This window comes from Trichosurus vulpecula, chromosome 3 (assembly GCF_011100635.1).
Source record: "Trichosurus vulpecula isolate mTriVul1 chromosome 3, mTriVul1.pri, whole genome shotgun sequence".
Classification (NCBI taxonomy): domain Eukaryota; kingdom Metazoa; phylum Chordata; class Mammalia; order Diprotodontia; family Phalangeridae; genus Trichosurus; species Trichosurus vulpecula.
Window position 1 is genome coordinate 313282022 of NC_050575.1, and position 23567 is coordinate 313305588.

General features: G+C 40.4%; 1 protein-coding gene across 1 annotated transcript in view; it reads left to right on the forward strand.

Moving 5' to 3' along the window:
• Positions 1-23567, forward strand: part of TACR1 (tachykinin receptor 1) — a 183202-nt gene that overhangs the window by 91147 nt on the left and 68488 nt on the right. Inside the window, exon 2 of the mRNA XM_036751566.1 lies at positions 20656-20850. Within this exon, the coding sequence (XP_036607461.1) occupies positions 20656-20850 (195 nt within the window). The remainder of the gene's footprint in view (positions 1-20655; positions 20851-23567) is intronic.

Sequence of the window (23567 nt, forward strand, 5' to 3'; positions counted from 1 at the left end):
ATAAATCTTATTGGGGTGTTATAAAGGGCATTCCTACTGAGGCAAGAGTAAGATCAGATGATAGCTGGGATCCATTCCAACTCAGACTCTGGGTCCTTAGGAGATTCTAACCCCTGTCACCACAAGCACTCGCTCCCACTCTAGTTTTGTTTTTTTCTCACCTCGGTACTCTATGCTGCCCTCTGCTGTCTCTGGAAGGACCTACTCTTGGACTCCAAGGATAGTCTGATTATCGCAGTGGAGCTGTCCAGTCTGCAGAGGTGATGTAAGCCTGTAGCTCCAAAGGGAGGTCAAAGCCAGAGCTATAAATTTAGAGGTTATTTGTAAAGATACAACAGTGAGAGCCATAGGAGCAAATTGGTCACCAAAGGAGGGAAAATAAAAAGAAAAGGAGATAATGTGAGAGTCTTGAGGGGTGAGAGAAGAAAGAGAAAACTTAGGAGTGGTTAAAAATGGAATAGCCAGAGAGGAAGGAAAAGGAAAGAAAAAGGAGGAGCATGCGGAGTCGTGAAAGCCAAAGGAAGCATATGTGGACAGGAGGCTATGAATAGTAATAACAGCTTATCTTTATACTGTGCTCTAAGGTTTGCGTAGCATCTTTCACGTATTTTATTTGATTCTCACAACAACTTTGTGAAATAGGTACTTTTGGTATTATTATTCCCATTTCACAGATGAAGAAACTGTGGCTCAGGATCAAGACATCCTATCTCTTGGCTCTGGGCATTTTCTCCAACTGTCCCCCATTTCTGAAATGCTCACCCTTCTCAACTCTGCCTCCCAAATTCCCTGGCCTCTTACAAGTCCCAAACAAAATATCTACCTTCTATAGAAAGCTTTCTCAATCCCTCTAAATTCTAGTGCTTTTCCTTTGTGACTTCCTTTTTTGTCCTGTATATAGCTTGTATATATGCATGCATGTGTATGTGTGTATGTATATGTATATGTATTTGCTTGTCATCTCCCCCATTAGATGAGCTCCTTGAAGACAGGGACTGTTTTTGCCTTTCTTTGTATTCTCAGAACTTAACACAGTGCTTAGCATGTAGTAGGTGCTTAATAGATGCTTATTGACTGAATGGCCTTAGTAATTTATCCATAGTAATAAAACTAATAAGTATGGGAAGCAGGATTCAAACCCAGGTCTCCACTGACTTCAATTCTAACACTCCATCTACTAAGATCTATGTGTACGTGTGTATACACATACACACATAAATATATACACATATATCTTTTATACATACATGCATGTGTATATGAACATATATTTATATAAAATGTCATCTATATATATGTATGTGCATATATATGGGTTTTGTGTGTGTATGTGTGTGTATGTGTGCGTGTGTGTGTGTGTGTGTGTGTGTGCCATTTGATCCTCACAAAAACCTTGTAAGGTAGGCACTGTTATTACTCCTATTTTACAATTGTGGAAAATGAGACTGAGATCAGGATCACAAAACTAGTAGATAGCTGGGTCTCAGTTTCCTCATCTGAAAACTGAGTAAGCTGGTCTAGATGCCTCTCTGAGATTCCCTCTAGCTCTGTCTATGACTTTAAATCCTAAGTCAAGGAAGATGAGGAATTGGATCTGATGATTACATGGCCATTGTAGTTGGTCTACATAGGCAAAATGAAGAGCTGACACAAGTAATCCCCCGTCTCCTCCATATCACCCACGCAACAAAAACATATCCACATGTAAATAGCCATTGAAGGGGGCTGGGGGTGGGAAAAGATCAAGATTATCTGAATGGACAGACTCCAAGATCAAAATAGGCTAAACTTCTCAACCTTTTCCCTCAGTTGACCTGTGTAGACAATAGGATAATCTGATATTAGCTTTGGGGGCTTATAAAAAGGGCTCCTCCTCTATGGTGTTACATTGCAAGAATCACCTCTTCTCACTGCTTCCATGTAGTTCTTTTGATTTCTCTTTTCTTAGAGAAAAGGAGGAAATACAGGCCCTAGCAAGGAGCTAATGTAACCTCAAATAAAAGACCTCACTGTTCTTTAAGTCGATCTGACAGTCTAATGGAACTAGAAGAGACCTTGAGAGGTCATATATCGCCCAACTACAAGCCTTAAAATTTCCAACTGCCTGGTAGACATTTCCACTTTATATGCACTTCTGTCACCTCAAATTCAGCATGTCTGAAAGGGAGCTCATGATCTTCCACCACACAAAAACTAGCTCCCCCTCTGGACTACCCTGTTTCTGGCACCATCATTCTCCCAGTCGCTCAAGCTTGAAACCTTGGAGTCATCTCTGACTTCCTCCCCACCCCCAGCCCCAACCAACACACACATTCATAGCCTGTCAGTTCTACCTCTGAAATGCCTCTTACAACTGAACTTTCTTTTTATTCCCCTTTCAGAGCTTTATCATCTTGTGCCTAAACTATAGCAATAACCTCCTGACTGGTCCCCTTACCTGCAGTTTCTACCCTGTATCCCATCCCAGACTCATTCTATCTTGCACATAGTCATTAGAGTAATTGAGGAAGCTGGGTGGCACTGTGATTAGAGTACTGGAGGAGTCAGAAAAACCCAAGTTCAAAATCCAGTCTCAGAAACTTACCAACTGCATAACCCCTGGCAAATCATTTAACTCGTATCTGTAGTTCCAATTTCATCCTCGTCTGTAAAATGGGGATGATAATATCTCAGGGTTATTGTGAAGTCCAAATGAGATAATATTTGTAAAGTGCTCTGCAAACCTTAAAGTGCTATGTAAATGTTAGCTATTATTACCATTAATCATTTATCATCATCCGTCTTCTTTTATTTCTCTTCCTCTTCATCCTCCTCTTCTCCTTATTTTCTTTCTCCTCTTCTCCTTCTTTTCTTTCTCCTCTTCCTCTTCCTCCTTCTCCCTCTCCCTCTCCCTCTCCCTCTCCCTCTCCCTCTCCCTCTCCGTCTTCTTCTTCTTCTTCTTCTTCTTCTTCTTCTTCTTCTTCTTCTTCTTCTTCTTCTTCTTCTTCTTCTTCTTCTTCTTCTTCTTCTTCTTCTTCTTCTTCTTCTTCTTCTTCTTCTTCTTCTTCTTCTTCTTCTTCTTCTTCTTCTTCTTCTGCAATTCAAAAGCATTCAATGGCTTCCCATGACCTAAAAGATATAGTCCAAACTCCTTAGCTTGGCTTGGGGCTTTCAAAGATCTTTTGCATTCTAGTTCCAATCAAACCACTTCGGCTTTATCTAATACTGCTACTACACACAAACTCATTGCAATGATACTGACTTCTCATTATCTCTTGAACAAGTCTTAGGCTTTCTAACCTCTGTACTTTTGCTCAAATTGTTCTTAAAACCTGTAACATCTTCTTTCTTCCACCTATCAATCAATTAACCAACAGTCAAACTTTCATTAAATGCCTACTATGTGCTAGGCTGTGTGCTACATGCTGGGAGTACGAATTAATCAACCTCTGCCCTTAAGGTGTTTTTATTCAATGATTACTTGTCCATACTACTTTGTCCAAAGACCTTTTCTCTTTGCCCCAGTCCAAAATGGCCTCTCATTTCTTTGAATTCCTCTACATAAAGCTTTCAGTAATGGGGAACTTATTCCACTTCATGACAGTTCAAATAGGAAAAAATTCTGCCTTATGTTAGACCAAAATCTGACTCTGCAAATTCCACCTATTACTGTAGTTCTGCTCTGTGAGACTAACCAAGTAGAAGTTGAACACCCTTTCCACAGGACAGCTCTTCAGATATTTAAATACTGCAATCATTTTCTCTTCCCATCCCTCCACCCTCTTGTTCCACCTTCCCTGACCAAATCTTCTCTTCTCCAGGTATCACACACCAGTTTCTTTCAACTGTTCTTTATATTGTCATCTCCAGGCTCTTTATCATCTCAGTTGTCCTCCTCAATATGCTCTAGCTTGCGAGTTTGCTCCCTAAAATGTAATACCCCAAACTGAGCACAATGTCCCCAGCGTTTTTTAGCTAAGTCAGAGGATGTAGAACCATTATCATTACCTTGCTTTGCTCGAGCACTCTTTGTCCGTTAAAGCATTTAAAATTGTGTTAGTTCGGGGCGGGGTAGGGATGCTAGGTCCCTTTATGTTACCTGGCATTAAATTTTCAGGACACTAAAAACACCCTTGGATTTTTTCCACATGAATCTGAGTCTACCACATTGGCCTTGTCAAAGAAAAACCCCATACTTTACATTTTGGGCACAAGGCCAGCATTTATTTATTTAAGTAAATGTTATTTAAATTTTTAAAAATTTACAATTACTTTAAAATTTTTAATTTTAAAAATTAATTTTTAAGAAAAATAATTAAATAATTCTAAGCTTTGTTTGGTTAGAGAAACTCTAAACAGACAGAACTCAATCTTGCCTTTGAAAGTCTCTCTCTAACTCCCATTTTGGAATTACTATTTATAATATTCCTAAACAGACAAAATTCTCCAGTAAGATAAAACCATGGTCCCAGAGACCAAATTTTTACTTCAGTTAACATTTTGATTCATCAAAAAGAATAACTTTCACTTAAAATATTGGTATACCGTAGTAGAGAATCATTTTCTTAAAGCCATTCAACCAGATGAATGGTTGACTTAATCTTAACTAGATTAATGGATTCCTTGTCTAAATCTAGGTACCACTCAATATTTTCCAGAACATTCTTGAACATTTTTCCAGTTACTTAGCAAAAAGTCCCTGGTACAGTTTATTTTTTAACAAAAATGTGGAATTTTACATTTATATCTAGTAATTTTAATTTCATTTCTTTGACCCATCAATGGTCTGTGAAATCTATCATGGTCCTTTTGGATCCTCACCATGGTCTAGCTAATAAGCTAACCCTCCCTCATGTAAGCAGCTAGATGGTGCAGTGGAGAGAGTGTTGCATTTGGATTCAGGAAGACCTGAGTTCTATTCTAGCTTCTGACACTTATTTAGCTACGTGACCCCGGGCAAGTCCCTTATTCTCTCAGCCTCAGTTTTCTCATGTGTAAAAGGGGCATAATAACAGCACCTTGCACGCCCAGGTTGTTGTAAAGATCAAATGAGATAAAATAGTAAAAGTAAATTGCAAACCTTAAAGTGCTATATAAATGCTAGCTATCATGAGTATCTGTAGATACAATAAGTATGCTGCTTGCTAAATGGCATGCTAAGAAGCATGGGGTAGTAGTAATAATAGCTAACATTTACACAGTGCTTACTTTGTGCCAGGTACTATGCCAAGTGCTTTACTATTATTATCTCACTTGATTCTCAGTACAAGCCTGGGAGGTAAATGCCATCATCATCCTCATTTGACAGATGAGAAAACTGAGCCAAACAGAGGTGGAGTGACTTGCCCAGGGTCACACAGCTAGTAACTATCTGAGGGCTCATTTGAACTCAGGTCTTTCTGACTCTAGGCCTGGCATTCTCTCCATTGCACCATCTAGCTGTCTCAATTAGAAAGTACTCTAGACTTGAAGTCTGGAGAAAGCTAGGTTCAAGTCTTGACTCTATATTTACAGCTTTAGTCAAGTCACTCAGTCAGTCAATCAACAAGTGTTCCTTAAGCACATAATATGTGCCAGGTACTGTGCTAAGTACTGGTGATACAAAGGGCTTAGGCTTCCTGGGACTCAATTTCTGCCTCTGTAAAATGGAGACAGTTAATCCTTGCACTTCCATCTTCGTGGGATGTTTGTGGTGAGAGTGATTTGTAACTGTTTAAGCACTATGGAAATGGGAGCTATAATTATCTATGCCTTTACATAAGTAAATACTATCCATATGACTTAGTATTTATTGTAATGACTAGACTGGAAGATCAAGGGAATGTTTTGAACACACTTAGTTCTCCTAATCTTTAGCAAAACTTTTGACATGCCCTCATGCTTTTCTTGTAGGCAAGAGAGATGTTGGCAAGGCTATATGATGGTATAGCTAGGTCTCGATTAGTGCAAGTAACGAATCCCCTAAAGTGGCTGCATGTATTTGAATTCCCACTATTCAAGGTCTTTTTAAAATTTTCTTTTGGAGGAAGGGAGTCAGAGCAATTGGGGTTAAATGACTTGCCCAAGGTCACACAGCTAGTAAATATGTCAAGTGTCTGAGGCTGGATTTGAACCGAGGTCCTCCTGATTCCAGAGCCAGTGCTCTACTCACTGTGCCACCTAGCTGCCCTTCAAAGTTTTAATAATGGAAAATATGGCAATTGTTTCCAGCCCAATAGAAATATGCAATGCGAATGTAATACAACAACTTCAGAGGATTCATTATTTATATTAATCAGGACCTAGCTGCACAATTAAGTAAATTCAAAATTGGTTGAATGGCTGGATGCAAAGATTACATCCAGCATTAGCCTGGAAGGTCTCCAGGGGTATGCCCCAGAGGTTTGTGCTTAGCCATTTTAACATTAAAATTAAACGTTAATTAAGTTAAAAGTTAAATACATTAGCATCAAATGTTAACTTGTTTAACCTTTCGAGGGATGAGTGACATACTACATGATAAAGTCAGGATTCAGAAAGGATTTGACAGACTAAAGCATCGGGTAAAACCTAGTAAGATAAAATATATGAGAGATCAATATAAATTCTTACCCTTAACTTCAGAAAATCAAGTTCAAGTCACAAGTTCAAGTTAAACAGTAGTCAGAAAAAAGATCTGGAGGTCTTGATGAATAGGAAGCGTGATATAAATCCAGTACAATGCGATGTCATCAAAAGTTAATGCAACTTTAGGCTGTATTGGCAGGAATGGTGTCCAGGACTAAGGATTTATTAGTCTTCCTTTACTCTGACCTGGTCAGATCACATCTGGAGTCTTGTGTTCAATTCTAGGTACCATGTTTTAGAAAGGACATTGGTAAGCTTACCAAAGAAGATGATGAAGGGCCTTAAAATCATACCATATGAAGCTCAGTTAGAGGAACTAATGGCATTTGATCTTGTAGAAAGAAAATACAATAGCTGTCTTCAAATATTTGAAGGGCTGTCCTATGGAAGAGGGTGTAGACTTGATGTTTACAACATTCTAACCATTAGAGATAACCAAGACTGTAATGGCCTTGATGAGTAGCAGGTTCTACCTCAGTAAATGTGTATAAGCAACAACTAGAAACCACCCATCGGAGAGAATGTAAAGGTAATTCTTATAATAGGTAGGTTGGAATAGATGACCTCTGAGTTCCCTTCCAACTCAGAAGTTCTCTGATTCTGTGACCCATCTGTCATCCTGACCCTGCGTCCTATGGAAGATGAATTAGATTTGTACGTGTCTAGAGGGGAGCTTGACCTACTTAATCTCTCCCACCACTACGACCTACAGACTCATTCCTGCCCCTGGGGAAGAGTTAGACGAGTTGTCTAGGGTTAGTTAGCAGAGCCATGGCCAGTTTCCATCTCCCCAGAAGAAGAGGCTGGTATGGAGCCACCAGAGATGTAAATCTGACTCTGCTTGCCCTATCTTCCCTACATGATGTGTCTGTCCTACCCACATTTATGATCTTGGTCCACTAATTCTTATTTGTGTCATTTCTAGCTAATTCCATGCCTCTGCCTCTATCCCTTGGAAACCTTCTTACTTGGTTGTTGGAGTGCTCCTCTGAAGGTGTTCTGCCCTCCTTGTTAGTACACTCCTACTTTGCCTATTTCCATGTGATACTCTCGTCTCATATTAAGTACCCAGGTTACTTAGTTGTTGCCTGTGGGACTTTGGCTTATGGGCTTAAGTCACAAGGACCCTGTGGTCTGTCCTTGGAGGACATCATCTCTTGCCCCTTGGACAGAATGGCAGCCCTGGAGTAACTGAGAGCCTCCCCATATTAATCTGGTCTAGTCAAGGGGCAATCATTGCCCTGACCCCTGAAGTTTTCCTACCTAGAGGCAGGAGGCCCCTGAGAAGCTCGATCAGCATCAACCCAGGAGGCATAGTGGTCATGCTCAGCCCTTAGTTTGCCAGCTGCTCTACAACTGAGTAGCCTTATAGCTCCCCGAATGAATTCCTACCATTAAGATTTATGGTTCAGGGTGCAGCGAGGTGGAGCAGTGGATATGGCACCAGCCCTGGAGTCAGGAGGACCTGAGTTCAAATCTGGATCCAGATGCTTGACACCTACTAGTCGTGTGACCCTGGGCAAGTCGCTTAACCCCTATTGCCTTGCAAAAAAATAGTGATAATAATTTTTAAAAATATTTTTGCCCTATTTGTTTTAAATAAGAATTAAGAAGTAAGAATTAGTGCCAAGATCATAGATGTAGGTAGGACAGACACATCATACAGGGAAGATAGGACAAATAATAATAATAATAATAATAAAAAGGTGGCATATTTTTCCAACTCTGGGATTCTATGAACCCTTCTCTGTCCATGGAGATCTCTTCCTTCTCTATACTCCTGCATTACACAGAATCAAGGTCACATAGTTAGCACTTTACTTCATGTATGTCGCTGTTATGTTCCCAACTACATGGTCAGTTCCTGAAGGGCAGTGTCTCCTGTATCCTCCCTCCCCGAGTTTGTCTAGCTTAGTGCTAAGTGGTTGCACAGTAAAATTTTGTTGTTGTTAAGTCACGTCTGACTCTTCAGGTCTCCATTTAGGGTTTTCTTGGCAAAGATACTGGAATGGCTTGCCATTTTCTTCTTCAGCTATTTTACAAATGGAGAAACTGAGGCAAACAAGCTTAAGGGATATATTCAGGGTCACACAGCTAATAAGTGTCTGAGGCTGGATTTGAATCCCTATTCACTGTACCACCTAGCTGCCCTGCACAATAAAATTGTGGAAAGAGAATAAACAGGGTGGATTAGAGTAGGAGCCAAAAGACCTGGATTCGAATCCTGACTCCACTGCTCACCAGTCTACTTCTCAGGTTCTCGGTTTCTTTTATTTGAACAATGATCTAGTGACAGCTGCCATGGCCTGCCTCTCCTACCTCACAGGATTGTCGTAAAGACCAAGAAAGGTAATATCTGTGAAAATGTTGTGAAAGCTAAAGTACTTTATAGACGAGAGAATGTTATGATTGTCCTTCTACAAATACTTGCTGGTTTATTGGTTGATATTTACTCTTCCAGGGTGCTTGGGCTTCTGAGAATGGGACAGAATAGTTGCACTGTATTTTGTGCTTATCAGACCTCAGAGCAGTGTGTTCATTTCTAGGCACTAGGATTTATGTAAAACATGAGTGAGTTAGGTTCTGTCCAGAGAAGACAAAACAGGATGGTAAAGAGCCTTCATCCATGGCATAGAATTTTAGTTGAAGGAACTGGACATGTTTGGTCTAGAGAAAAGAAGTCGAGAGCCAGAGAGGAATGAGGGAGGGTGGGGGACAGGCATGCTGGTTGTCTTCCAATATTGGAAAGGATATCACAGGGAGGATGAGTTAGACTTTCTATTTGGCCCCAGACACCTGAATTAGGAGCAATGGATGGAAATTGTAAAGAGGCCAATTTATGCTTGATGTTGGAGGGGGGGATTAATATTTTGAAATTTGTATTTCAATATCATTGATTTTCTCTGCAATCCTATACAGTTATCCCTCCCACATCATGATTTTCCCCATTGTAGTTTCAATGTAACACAGGTTGGCATAAGAAATGAAGTGGGAATTTTGGGGGGAGTTTTGCAGAAGCCACGGATGACACACAAAGGCCAGCAGATGACATAGAGAAAGTTTAGAAACTAAGAAATGTATAAAACTTATGTTTAGTATTGCGCAATATCAATACCCCATAAAAGAAAAAGAAAAAATTCAGATGACTTCTCTAGTACAAAGGAAGGGCCAGAAATTTTACACAGATTTTCCAGATCACAGACACACTTCTACTTGCTCCTGCCCTGAGACATGAAAGGGATAACTGTATACTTTATTTTGTGCAAATAAAATATTGTTCTGAAGAGTCCATAAGCTTCCAAAGAATGCCAAAGGGGTCCAGGAATACAAAAAAAGTGGTTTAAGAACCCCGAATTCTAGTTCAAGCCCATCATTCTGTAGATGAAGAAACCCAGGGAGCATATGTGATTTGCCCAAAGTCTCCAAGCTAGTTACAGTTTGGAGCTTAGATCTGAGCCCTGGATTTCTGACTCCTAATAAAGTTTCCTTTCTACTATATCATCGATGTCCAAAATGAAACCAGAAATCAAGCTTTGAAAGTCTGTTGGGTTAGCTTTGATAGGGTTGGGGAAAGGGTGTGTGTGTGTGTGTGTGTGTGTGTGTGTGTGTGTGTGTGTGTGTGGCTGTGTGTGGCTGTGTGTGAGACAGACAGAGACAAAAAGAGGTCGAGACAAAAAGAGAGAAGGGGGAGGAAAGGAAAAAGAAAAGAAAGAAAGGAGGGAAAGGGAGAGGGGAGAGGGAGGAAGAGAGGAGAAGAGAGACAGAGAAGAGGGAGTAGAGATGAACAGAGTACAGTTTGTTGTTTGGTTGGTATCAGATTAAAGAGATTCACAGGTGAAGGCATCCCACAGAGCTTGGTTCATTGAATACCTGCCAAGGCATTATGGAAAGTGTTGCTTACATACCACAGGAGTCTGTGATAAAGTGGAAAGGTCAAAAGTAAAGCAGTAGTTAGAAGAGGTTCTGAGTTCATAGCTCACAACCAGAAAAACCACAATCCTGAGGGGAACACTGAGAGTAGAACCAAACAGTGTGGCCTAGGAAGAGGGATGCTTTAGGAAAAAAAACAAGCTCCTTATGTGTTAGACCACTCAGCGTCCCAACTCCCAAGCTCTCTTCTCTGGAGCTGAGAACCAAGAGCAAACACAGTTGGACCAACTCAGATAGGTTGTGTTAGGCTGGATCTGACTTCATGGCTTCAGGATTGCTTGCTGCCTATATTGATGCCAGTTGTATGTGGAGTCCAGAGCTAGGTAGCTATAGTGATGCAGGCTGCAGGTGCACATATCTTCTCTTCTCTACTCCATCCCCTGCCTTCTTCCTGCCCACCTTTGCTGCCCCATCTTCTCTGCCACCTCTCCCTCTCCCAGCAAGTACACTTCCCTTTCCCTGAAAGTAGACATTCCTCACATCTTACCACCAGCCTCCTTTTGTGCTCTAATTTCTTCTTTCTCTCAGCTGTACACGGAGAAGTTTCATGCATAGTACTTATCTCTAGATATACTCTTCCCATGCCCACTCAACAATACCCTTTAGAACAAAAAAATTAAATTTCACTAATTATTAAAAACAATATGTCATTCAATCAGAGGGTTCTCCACAGTAGCAGACCTTAGTTTAGAAGAGAAGCCTCAGTATTCCTGAGGTGCAGATAAGACCAGTGGATTGCATTGGGATGAAATTGGTTCAAAAAATTATTGGGTCTAGATGTGTCTCTGAGCTAATTGCTTTTAGCAGGGGTCCCTAGTCCCCATCAAGGATCTCTAAGCCTTTTAAGTAATAGATCTCTAAATTAATTACCAAAAATATGCCCTGCAATTTCTAAGCTTTGCTGGGATTGTCAGGGAAGAGAGAAACTCTAGGGGGACTCCTATAACTCCTACTCCCTGGGGACTTCTGGTGCCCACACCCCCTTCCTCAGCATTTTCAGAGCATCAGAAACAGGTAGGATTTCATTCCATAGGTGACAGGCACAATACATTGTGCAAAAGCCCTGGATAGGGAAAAGCACAATTTCAACCAGGGGTAGAGAGAGCAAGCATATACTGAAAACAAAAGCTGGCTGATATTGGGATGTCTGTGAAATGATGACATTCAAAGGGCCAGGGTCAATGGGAAACTAGTTGCCAGGACAGAGTTCAGAGCAGGAAAGTTAGCATCAGAGGAAGAAACCAAATGTAGGAATTCCATGGAACTCACCATTTGTCTGATTCAACCTTACTCCCCATAGTTTCATTCATTCTTTTTATCGTAGCTCCATGCACTCCCCCTTTCCAATTCACCATTAATGTACTAGATTGATAATGAACGTAGTGCTGCAATCTTTCCAATGACTCTCAAGTAGCCCTGGCAGAGGAAGCCAAAAGGTGTTTAGTAGTAACCTGAGATTTAAACCAAGTTCTTATGATTCCAGATGTAATTCTTTCTACCACACCATGCTGTCCTGTGTTGAACTGATATAATAGAGTCATGCTCATAACCCAAATATTTAGGTGCCATAGGCCTCAACCTGAAGAGCTGGGAGCCACCATTCCTCCCTAGAACAAGAACCATCTACTGACTTTTTTGCTGCCATTACCTTCTTTATATTTCCTCGGTTCCACATTTTTGGGAGGAATCACATGGATTCTTCTTCTTCCTCTGTGGCTAGTTCTGGAAGCCTAAGTGTTGTTTTATTTTTGTTTTTAAATAATAATTACCCCCTCCAAAGAAATGTAGGGCATGTTATATATAGCAATGTCAGTATCTTCCCACCAAACCCACTCCTGTCAATAATAGGACAGGTCATGTTCAATTTGAATGCCTTCATACAATTTCAATCAATTCAACAGATGTTTGTGGAGGGCCCAGTATTCTCAGAGCCCTGTGCTAGGCCCTGAGAGAACTACAGCATTTAAATAAGACATATCCCTGCACTCCTGGAGTTCAAAGTTTAATAAAGACAAATGGAAAATAATAATGACATTTATATTGATTTATAACTTAGAGAGTACTTTATTGATTTTGTCTCATTTTACCCTCACAAAGCCTAGGTGCTTTTATCATCTCCATTTGTTAGATGATGAAACTGAGGTTGAAAGAGGTTAAGTGACTTGCCCAGGGTCACATAGCAAATAAGTATCTGAGATAAGATTTGAACTCAAGTCTTCCTGACTCTGAGTCTTTCTCCTCTGTGTCACCTAGCTGACTCATGCTCCAAAATAGCGATATGTTATGAGCAATATATAAGAAAGGCATACACATAAGTAATGAGACGAGGACAGGGCGTTAGTCACTAATCGTGTTGTTTAGTGGAAAGGGCGCTGAATTTGGAGTCAGAAAACCTGGGTTCAAATCCCTTGCTCTACTACTTATCATCCCCATGATGGTAGGCAAGTGATTTAACCCATTGGATGCTCTCCATGGTCTCTTCTAACTCTAAATCCTCTCATCTTAGGATGTCCTGGCAAAGGAGGCAGTAGGGTATAGAAGGAGTCCAGGACTTGGAGGCACAACACAGGTTGGAGCCCTGACTCTGTCACCTACTACCTAGGTGAACTTGAGCAAGATGCTTCATTGGAGTAAGAGTGGGGGAGGGGAGACTCAGTTTTTTCTTCTGTCAAATGAGGGGGCTAAATTGCATCATCTCAAAGATCCCTTCAAGCTAAAAACTTATACAAACCTATAATCTGAGCTTTAAAGGTGTTATGTGCCTGATGCCTGTCACTAGGAATGGGAAATAGAAATCTAGGCTAGATCGGACCAGAGCTTTCATTATCACTTAACTCCAAGACGTGTATACTACGTGTGTGCTCTGGAACAATGTAAACCTAGACCCCTGGATGAATACCAACCATCATGAACAAGCTCTTCTCCCACTGAAAACAACTATGGTACAGAGGAAGAGACCTAAGTTCAAATATTGAAAACATTGCAGCTAGGCTGATCTTCCTAGATGTAACCAATATCTTGCACTTACTCCAATCTCTTGCCATATGTTCTTTGGTTCAATATAAGACATATAAGCTAGAATTCTCATTATCCATATCCCTTAAATATCCCAGTAGAAATGCTGGTGCTGTCAGCCACTACTTGGTTCAACTTGTGATGACAACCTTAGTAGGATGGAAACATTCTATAGGAATCTCTTCTTTATCACTGCAAGATCCCACCAGCACTTTCTTCCCTCTCTCCTCTTCCCTCTCCTTCCAACTCTATTCACAAAATCATGGGGGTGGAGATTCAACTGACAAGGAGTCAGAAAGAATGATTCCAGACATTAGGGATACATTCTGAGCAAAAGAATAAGGACGTGTAGGGCATGCATGAGGGGCAGTGACAAGCAGCACCTTGATTTGAGCTGAGAATGTAGAAGATTGTAATATGGAAGAATACGGACTGTAATATGGAAGAAAGCTGCAAAGGCAGTATAATTCCAGATTATGGGTTTCTTTGACTGTCAATCTGAGGAGCTTGAACTTTAGTCAGTAGGCAATAGGGATCCACTGAAGAGTTCTGAGCTGAGGAATTCATGATCAGATCTCTGCATAAAGAAGATGACCCTTGGAAGGACTTGGCGAGGAAAAAGATTAGAACAAGGGTTCTTAACCTGGGGTCCATAGACTATAGGGGCTCCATGAACTTGGATGGGAAGAAATTTCATCTTTGTTTACACTAACCTTTGACTTTCTTATCACTCTAATATATTTCACTTTGTACATTTAAAATATTTTTCTGAAAAGAGATCCATGAGCTTCACCAAGCTATCAAAGGGGCATATGACGTTAAAAATGTTAAGAACCTCTAGATTAGAGGTTAGGTTATCAGACTAGTGTAAGATAAATGAACGACTGTAAGACTATGGCTCCAGAGCTGGAAGAGATATAATAACAATAACTAACATTTGCATAGCATGTACTATGTGCCATGTACTGTGCTAAAGGCTTTGCAATTATTATCTCATTTGATCCTCACACCAACCCTTCAAGGTAAGTACTGTTAATTGGCCCCATTTTACATTTGAGGAAACTGAGGCAAACAAATTTAAGTAACTTGCCAAGGGTCACAGAGCCAGTAAATATCTTAGGATTTGAACTCAGATCTTTTTGTCTCCAGACCCAGATAATCTAATCCAATCCTCTTTTTATAAAGATGAAGAAACAGAAGCTCAGAGAGAGTGATTTCTTCAAAGACAAACTGGTAGCCAATGACAGATGCAGAATCCAAGCCCCCGGCTCCAAATCTACTGCTCTTTCCACTAGACTATGGCGTACCCTGAATTAGGATAATGACAATGGTAATAGAGAAGCAAAGACAGACTGGAGAGCTATTTTGAGGTCAGAATACATAGAATTTCACAACTGATAGTATATGGCGAAGAAAGAGCCAGACTTAGCTAAATCCTTATATCTAGCAGCCAGAGAAGGAATACATTTCAAGAAACAATAAAAGCTAAGTCATTTCACTGCAGATAGCCCCCAGATAGACTGCCATGATGAATATTTATGGAGAACATCATTGATTTATCTGTCCTGGGGTTTGCAGCACTTCCTCAGGTGGTTTACAGCCAAAACAGCTGCAAGGATTCTGGGTGGTTATAATAACAAAATACCACTCTCTTCTCCCATTTAAATAAATACATTTTTCATGAGTTTGTACTTTAAGATAAGAAGACAAAGCAAAATATGCATCCACTTGTCAAAAGTGCAGGCAGAATTGTGCCAAGGTACTAGATGGACTTGAAAAATGCATTGTTTGTGGCAGCCCCCCAAAAGGGGCATAGCCATTTGAAATTTTTTTAAAAAGGGAAAAAAAAAGATTCACTTAAATATAAAAACCTAAGGGTTTTTATTTAATACCTTAAAAATTATGCATGCAAAACACCTGATTGTCTCTGTGTTTGCATTCCCCCAGTTAATGTAGATTACAATCCTTCTAGGCCTTTGTAGATGGTCTTCTTGAGTTACTATGGCAGAAAAGTTAACTATATACCACTTTTTCTTTATGATAAGATTCTACAACCATGAGGTAAGCTGGTTCTGGGACCACAGACACACGGGTCATCATGGGGCTTGTACTTGGAATCCTTCCTGTTTGATAGTACCTTCCAATCTTTGTTCTCTACTGGTAGAGTCTTATGGAATCAAAGATTACCTCTACACCACAGTGAGATGCTGCAAGAAAGGTGTGGCCAGGCAGAGGGTGGGGGATGGAGAATGCGGTGGATAGAAGAAAGTATAACATTTTTTAAATTAAAAAAAAAGACTTGCTGCTATTCTCCCTGGCTTTGTATGAGTAATATGTATTTTTAAAAAAGTGCATTTGTCACTTAAATGGCTCCTACATGCAAGGAATGGCAGGAAGCAGAATGAAAAAGTCTTCCAAATTACAGATTTTTGCCATAAAGATGAAAGATGGTTCCCTATCCCTGTCACCCAATGGCCACTCAGAATTCTGGCTCTATATTGGGCTACAATTGTTTTTTTTAAACTGGTGACTTGAGATCAAACAGGGCATAATGTCAAATTGGGCATGGCGATTAGGGATAGGCGGAATGTACAAGTTGGTAAGGAAGAGTTTCTTTAAGGAAAACTGACCCCAGGTTTAAAACAAATGAGTCTCTTATGCTTGAGATAATATTAAGGGGCAAATATCAAGGGACAATACTAAGGAAGGGGCAAAACATCTCTCACATCATCCCCTGCATGCTCTCCATAAGCCCTTATAAACCAGTGAATGCCTCAGCGTCACTCTCATGAGAAATTAAAGTCCCTTCTGATAACTAAATAGTTTATCTCTATGACTGTTATTTAGCTTTACAGGCCCCAGACTTTACCCTTAGGAATATTTCCTTTTGATTATCCTGGACTACATCTAACAAATTTTGAAAAGGAACAGAAAATCACCCTCAGCTTGCACATTAAAAGAAGCTGGTTCTGGCCAGCACCAACATCCAACAAAATGGTGAAGCAGAAAATGCTTGTCTTTACTTTCTCTTCCCTTCCTTTTGTCTCTCCTGCCAGCCTTCTCTTGTTCCATCTAGTTTCCATTGCCTTGGCCCCTTCTTGAGAGACCTAGTCTGTGTCCCTTTGCAAAGGACCATCCTTTCTTAGGTGGATGTTGAGCCAAGTTGGAAAACAATCACATGTCTGCACATGAAGGAGATAGACTAGAAGGCCTCCAGATTTAGAGATAAAAGTTATGGGCTATGAGTTGTATGAATATTTATATTTTAATAACTTTAAAGTTTTTATAAAGTTTAACAACTTTTTTATAAAGTTTAATAACTTTAATAATTTTTAAAAACAAACAAAAAAATCTTCCCATTAAAGATGCAAAGGAATGAATCCCTAATGCTGGAATTTCAGAAACTTGCAAACTTCAATAGAGAACATGTGAAGGTGATTAGGGGAAGGGGTTCCTCAATACCTTTCAGGTTAATACAATTTGATACCACCAGGTTAATCTTCCTAAGGCACTGCTTAGACATGCAACTCTTCTTTCTGTCCACAGTCTTGCTGGCTCTTGGTTACCTACCAAATAAAGTCTGAACCTTTCAGTTTGGGATTCAAGGTGCTCTGTTGTCTGAATTTTCAGGCTAAAAATATGGGTTTTGTTTAGTATTTCAGTAGGCTGTGGTTGGGCAGCTAGGTGGCATGGTGGGTAGAAGTCAGGAAGACTCATCTTCCTGAGTTCAAATCTGGCCTCAGAAACTTAATAGCTGTGTGAGTCATTTAATCCTGTTTGCCTCAGTTTCCTCATCTGTCCAATGAGTTGGATAAGGAAATGGCAAACCATTCCAATGTCTTTTTGAAGAAAACCCCCAAAGGGGATCACGAAGAGTCAGACACAACTGAAACAACTCAACAGTGACAGCAAACTGTGATAAGAATGCCAGAGTGAGGCAACCAGCAAGACCAACTCAGTGATGAGTCTGTGAGCTCCAGACTAAGGACTCCTAGTGTTTCCTCTGCTGGAGACCAAGATTAGTCTTAAAATCTGAAGTTGGAGGGGTGAGAGAATGAGACCGAGAAGTGGCAGAAAAGTGGCACCAATGGTGAAAGTTAGGGGGATACAGAGGAAGGAAGAAACACTACATGTGGGCTCCGGAACGTGGAAGGAATGAAATACAATGTTCCCTCTCTTGCTTATTCCAACCTCTGAGATGACACAGCCATTTTCTCTTCAAGTTCCAATTGATTCCAATTCAGCAATCAGTGCCATCAATATTAGATGCAGGGGAGCAGGTCTTCCTTTTGCCTCCTCAGCCTTCTGGGAGGCAGAAAGACAAGGCAGGAATTTATCAGCTCTTCTGCCTTCTGGCAGGATGAAATTACCAGAAGACACAGGGACAATCGAAATCCCTAGTACCGTTCCATCTTGCCTTGGTATCACTTTGATAATCTGCATGTAATCTGTGATCTCTCCCTCCTGTGACTCCCTAAAGCATTTCTTGTCTGGATTGTTCATTCACTGGTGGGTGGATATACTGCATTGTCTAAGAATTATTTATGCCTGCATCTTACCTTCTCCACTAGGCTGCAGGCACCCGGAGGGCAGGAGCTGTGTTTCAGATAATCACAATAACCCATGTTTGTATGAGTTTTATGTACACTATGTCACTTGATCCTTATAAAAACCCCAAGAGGGAGGCAGTATATTATTAATGTTAGTATCCCATCTTAATAGAAAAGAAAAACTTTGTATCCTTCACAGTTTCTGGCATTGTTCCCTACACTGAGAAGTTAAATTTCCTCCACTGAATAACAATCAATGAAATTACAGCTTTCATAAGGTCCACCCTGAGGCATTATCAGAGTTGGAAAACCATGGGAAGGGAATTCATTAAGCACAGAACCAATTAATATTTTGAAGTGTGGCTTGTTAGCTGACTGATAATCATTTGTCTAGTTGGGAAGTTTCCGTTGACCACCTCCATCCTAAAGTGTGTGAAATTGCTTGTGCAACAGAGACTGTACATTTATTAAATACCTACTGAGTATAGGGCACTGTGCTAGTCTTCCCTAACCATCGCTACTACTACCACCCAGCTGAAAGTGGTTTTTTTTCCCTCCTCAAATTTTCCAAGAGAACTTTATCTCTATCTCTCTTTCAGCACTATCACATTTTCTTGCATTGTGCTTATCCATATATGAGGCCAGTCCTGCTTTACAGATTGTAAATTCCTTGAGGGCAAGGACAGGGTCATTTTTTTTCTCTTTAGCTAAGCTCAGAATTTTGTACATAGTCATAACAATTATTGAACTTATAATTCAGAATTCTTTGCTAACTGCATGGCTAAAATGTATTTCCTTTATTGATTACATGTAATTACTTTGGAGAAACCTATTGTATATTCTAACTCTGGTCTGCCTCCCAATAGGTAGAACGAAGCAAAGCTTTTGCATAACTTTGGATAAATGGAATCAAAGGATAGACTGTATAGTACAGGGAGGACAGAATAAGAAGTTTGGGAAATTGATATATCTGTCAAACTGTTCTTGAAATTCACATTTGAACCATTGAGGCATACACACCAAGTTTCTCCATGGTATTTAGAGAAAGGTAAAACATTAGAAAATAAAAGATTATCAAAAATTATCCAAGCAAGTAGAACAAGCCTTTTATCATTCTGTCTGGAGGGTATAAATTTTTCCCTAGTATCTGCAACTTAACCATAACCTCATCTAACTATGTTATTGTTCACTTGTTTCAGTCATGTCTAACACTTTGTGATCCTGATGAGGGCACAGTCTCTGGGAACCCCCTTGATTCTGGAATACAGTCTCTGGGAGCCCCCTTGAACTGTCCTTGAATCTTCCAACTGGATCTGGCCTTCCCCTAAGGCCACAAGCCTCACATTATCATTAGGCCCAAATCTCTACCCAGCCTTGCCCTTTGTTGTTCAGCTACTTCCTACCCTTAATCCCATTACCTCACCTTGCCCTCCTTAGACTTCCCCTCAAGACCCTCCCCTAAACCCCTCCTCTAGTCACCCCAGACCACCCCTCAATCCCTCCTACAATCTTTGTGTATATAATCTCCATCTTGCCTCCATGAAGGTGCTCAGATTCAATCTAATTCAGTAGGTTGAATCTGGCCTGCTTGTGGAAACAGGCGTCACAAAGGGGGGGATTTCTTAAGACAGCCCATTATAGTGAATCCCTAATAAACTTTCTCTTTTCCCTTGGCTGAGAAGGCTTGAGTCGAATTCTTTCGGCAGGATCCGGCATGTAGGTATTTTGGGGCCATGGCGGTCACCCCTAGAAACATATGGTTCCCTTACAATCATCATTTAAAAAAACCTCTTCAATCCCTTCTGGGGTTTTCTTGGCAAAGATACTGAAGTGGTTTGCCATTTCCTCCTCCAGCTCATTTTACAGATGAGGAAGCTGAGGCAATCAGGGTTAAGTGACCTGCCCAGGGTCACACAGCCAGTAAGTGTCTGAGGCCAGATTTGAACTCAAGAAGTTGAACCTTCCTGACTGACACTCTAGCCACTGCACCACCTCCCTAGCTGCCCCATCCAACTACAGACCTTTGCAGTAATGTCAAACTCTCTAAGAAGCATGACACAGTACCTATATTTGGACAGTTTTGGCACATTTCATTAACGTCTTGCAATAATTCAAGACACTGTTATCAACCAATTTGGTCAGAGAATTGGCTGCTCCTTAAAATTTTATGTAGAATACGTTCAGGTCTATGGGTAAAACATCTGTCCATTTAAGCTGCACAAGTATTAGCTTCTTTGTTTGAAGACCATTTATCATTCTGCTGCTTCTGTAGAGTCAGGATAATATGGCCCGTGAACATGTCATTAGAGCTACAGTTTCATTTAACAAGGCCTTGCAGTTTTATTTTACAGTTTGTTTTATAAAGTAGGTTCTTCTGTTGCTATTTAGGCAATGTCAGATCTAGGATCAGGAAGAAGAAGGGAGGTGGTTGTAGAGGTTGACATTCATTAAAACCAACCCTCCCCCCCCCAAAAAAAGATTTGGATTTGTATCCTTATTGCTCAGAAGATGTGATGGGTATTTTTTTTTCTTTTTTTTGTTAACCAAGCCTTATTTTACTCCTTTTGGCTTACAGGTACATGGCAATTATCCACCCCCTCCAGCCTCGGCTGTCAGCTACTGCCACCAAAGTGGTCATCTGTGTCATCTGGTCCCTGGCTCTCCTGCTTGCCTTCCCCCAGGGGTACTACTCCACCACAGAAGACATGCCCAACCGAGTGGTGTGCATGATTGAATGGCCAGAGCATCCCACCAGGGCTTATGAGAAAGTGTAAGTAGAACAGCTTCTACATTGGAAAGTGCTGTGAAACATGTTTCTTTCTAGATTGCCTCTTATTTTTCCTTTTCCTTTGGTCTTCGTTTCTTCTATAACCATCATAAAACAAAATTGGTTAAATGCCTGATACAATTTTCCACACAGAGCCAGATATAATTCTCTATGCTGACTGTGCCTAAGGCTATCCTTGATCCCTGCCTTCCAGCAATGAATTAAGCTGAACTAAATTTACTTCCTTTCAGTTTTCTCATTTGTAAAATGAGGAAATTAAACTGAATTATCTCCTAGGTCTCTGCCAGCTCTGACATTCTTTGGTCTGAGCTTCTCTGTGATTTTATGTATTATTTCTGCATGGAATAGGGTTGGGCATTACTCTCATTCCCTCAGTGCTCTGATTTTTCCATCTAAAATGTCAGCAGGGTATACCAAAAAGAGTGCTGGCCTCAAATTTCTCCCAGACAAAAGGCCTACTAGGTATGAGTCTTGGCTCTGTGACCTTTGTGGCCCTAAGTCGTTTCATTCCTTTAAAACCTCAGGGTCATCATCAGTAACATGGAGTTAATAATAGTTGTGCTGACAATCTCCAGGGTCACAAAGATCAAATGAGATGGTGTATATGAAACTCTATTCACATATAAATTATTCTCATTCTCAATATTTTAGATGGATACCGGGCCCAACTCAATATCTACTTGTACCGCCAGCTGGCAGTACAAATAGACAACAAGCTGGTCCCAGAATCATGCAGAAGGAGTGGAGCAGGCTGGATTTCTTTCAAGAAATTGAAATGCTCCTTTAATGGCCCCAAGTTTTTTCCAGAAACAAAAGCCTATGCTTTTAATACCAATATTCTACTAGCGTTATATGGTTCTGACACCTTCTTGGAACAGAATAGTCTCTAAAGGACTGCCAATGAATATCACACAGAGGGCAGTGGAGGGATGGGTGGTGGAGACGAGCAAGTGAAAATATACAAACAATGAAGAACTTTAAAGAAAAACAAGTAAAAGATCATCAGAGAAATTTATGAAAGAGAAGATGGGCTGGTCAGACAGGAAGGGTGAAGGATTACAAGTGAAGAACCTAAATACTCATCCAACATCCCCACGATGTTAAGAGAAATGAGGTAGCTTTCCTGTCTCTGATTTATGAGGATATGGACAAGATTCTTATAGAATAGGCACCCATAGATGAGCTGAAATCTACATCTGGGGCGGAGGGTAACATCCAGATTGATGAAATCAGTCAGCCCCTCCACAAGCATTTATCTAGTGCTTATTATGTGCCAGGCACTGTGCTAAGTGACAGGAATACAAATTCAGGCAAAAAGACAATCCTGTCCTGAACTTAAGGAGCTCGAATTCTAATAGAGAAGATAGCATGTAAAAGGACGCCAAAGGGATGAAGGGGAAGGTATCCAACCAGCGATGTGGAGAAGTCTGGAATATCTACTTAGAAACAAAGAAATGACTGTCCTGGGCACCCACCTTAAATAGAGGTTGTGGGAGGAGCCATCCAATCAGAAGGAGGGGAAGCAGGGATTGTAGATAATCTCAAGTATGAATTCCAGAGCTGAAGTGATCTTCCAGGGGAAATCACAGGATTTTATTATTATTTTTTTTATTTAATATATTTAGTTTTCAGCATTGATTTTCACAAGAGTTTGAATTACAAATTTTCTCCCCATTTCTACCCTCCCCCCCACTCCAAGATGGCATATATTCTGGTTGCCCTGTTCCCTAGTCAGCCCTCCCTTCTGTCACTCCACTCCCCTCACATCCCCTTTTCTCTTTCTTTCTTGTAGGGCAAGATAAATTTCTATGCCCCATTGCCTGTGTATCTTATTTTCTAGTTGCATGCCAAAAACTTTTTTTTTTGTTTTTGAACATCTGTTTTTAAAACTTTGAGTTCCAAATTCTCTCCCCTCTCCCCTTCCCACCCTCCCTCCCTAAGAAGTCAAGCAATTCAACATAGGCCACATGCGTATCATTATGTATAACCCTTCCACAATACTCGTGTTGTGAAAGACTAACTATATTTTGCTCCTTCCTAACCTAACCCCCTTTGTTGAATTTTCTCCCTTGACCCTGTCCTCTTTCAAAAGTGTTTGTTTTTGATTACCTCCACCCCCATCTTCCCTCCCTTCTATCATCCCCTCTTTTTTTTAATCTTCTTCCTTTTTTCCTGTGAGGTAAGCTACCCAAATGAGTATGTATGGTATTCCCTTCTCAGGTCAAATCTGATGAGAACAAGATTCACTCATTCCCCCCTCACCTGACTTCTCTTCCCTTCCTACAGAACTGCTTTTTCTTGCCACTTTTATGCGAGATAATTTACCCCATTCTATCTCTCCCTATCTCCCTCTCTCAATATATTCCTCTCTCATCCCTTAATTTTATTTCTTTTAGATATCTTCCCTTCATCTTCACCTCACCCTGTGCCCCCCTCTCTCTATATATATATACACATACATATATACATACATATACACTCACATATACATATATACACATATATGTATATACATATATATATACATATATATATGTATATATATATATGAATATTCCCTTCAGCTACCCTAATACTGAGGTCCCATGAATCATACACATCATCTTTCCATGTAGGAATGTAAACAAAACAGTTCAACTTTAGTAAGTCCCTTGCAATTTCTTTTTCTTGTTCTTTTTCTTGATTACCTTTTTATGCTT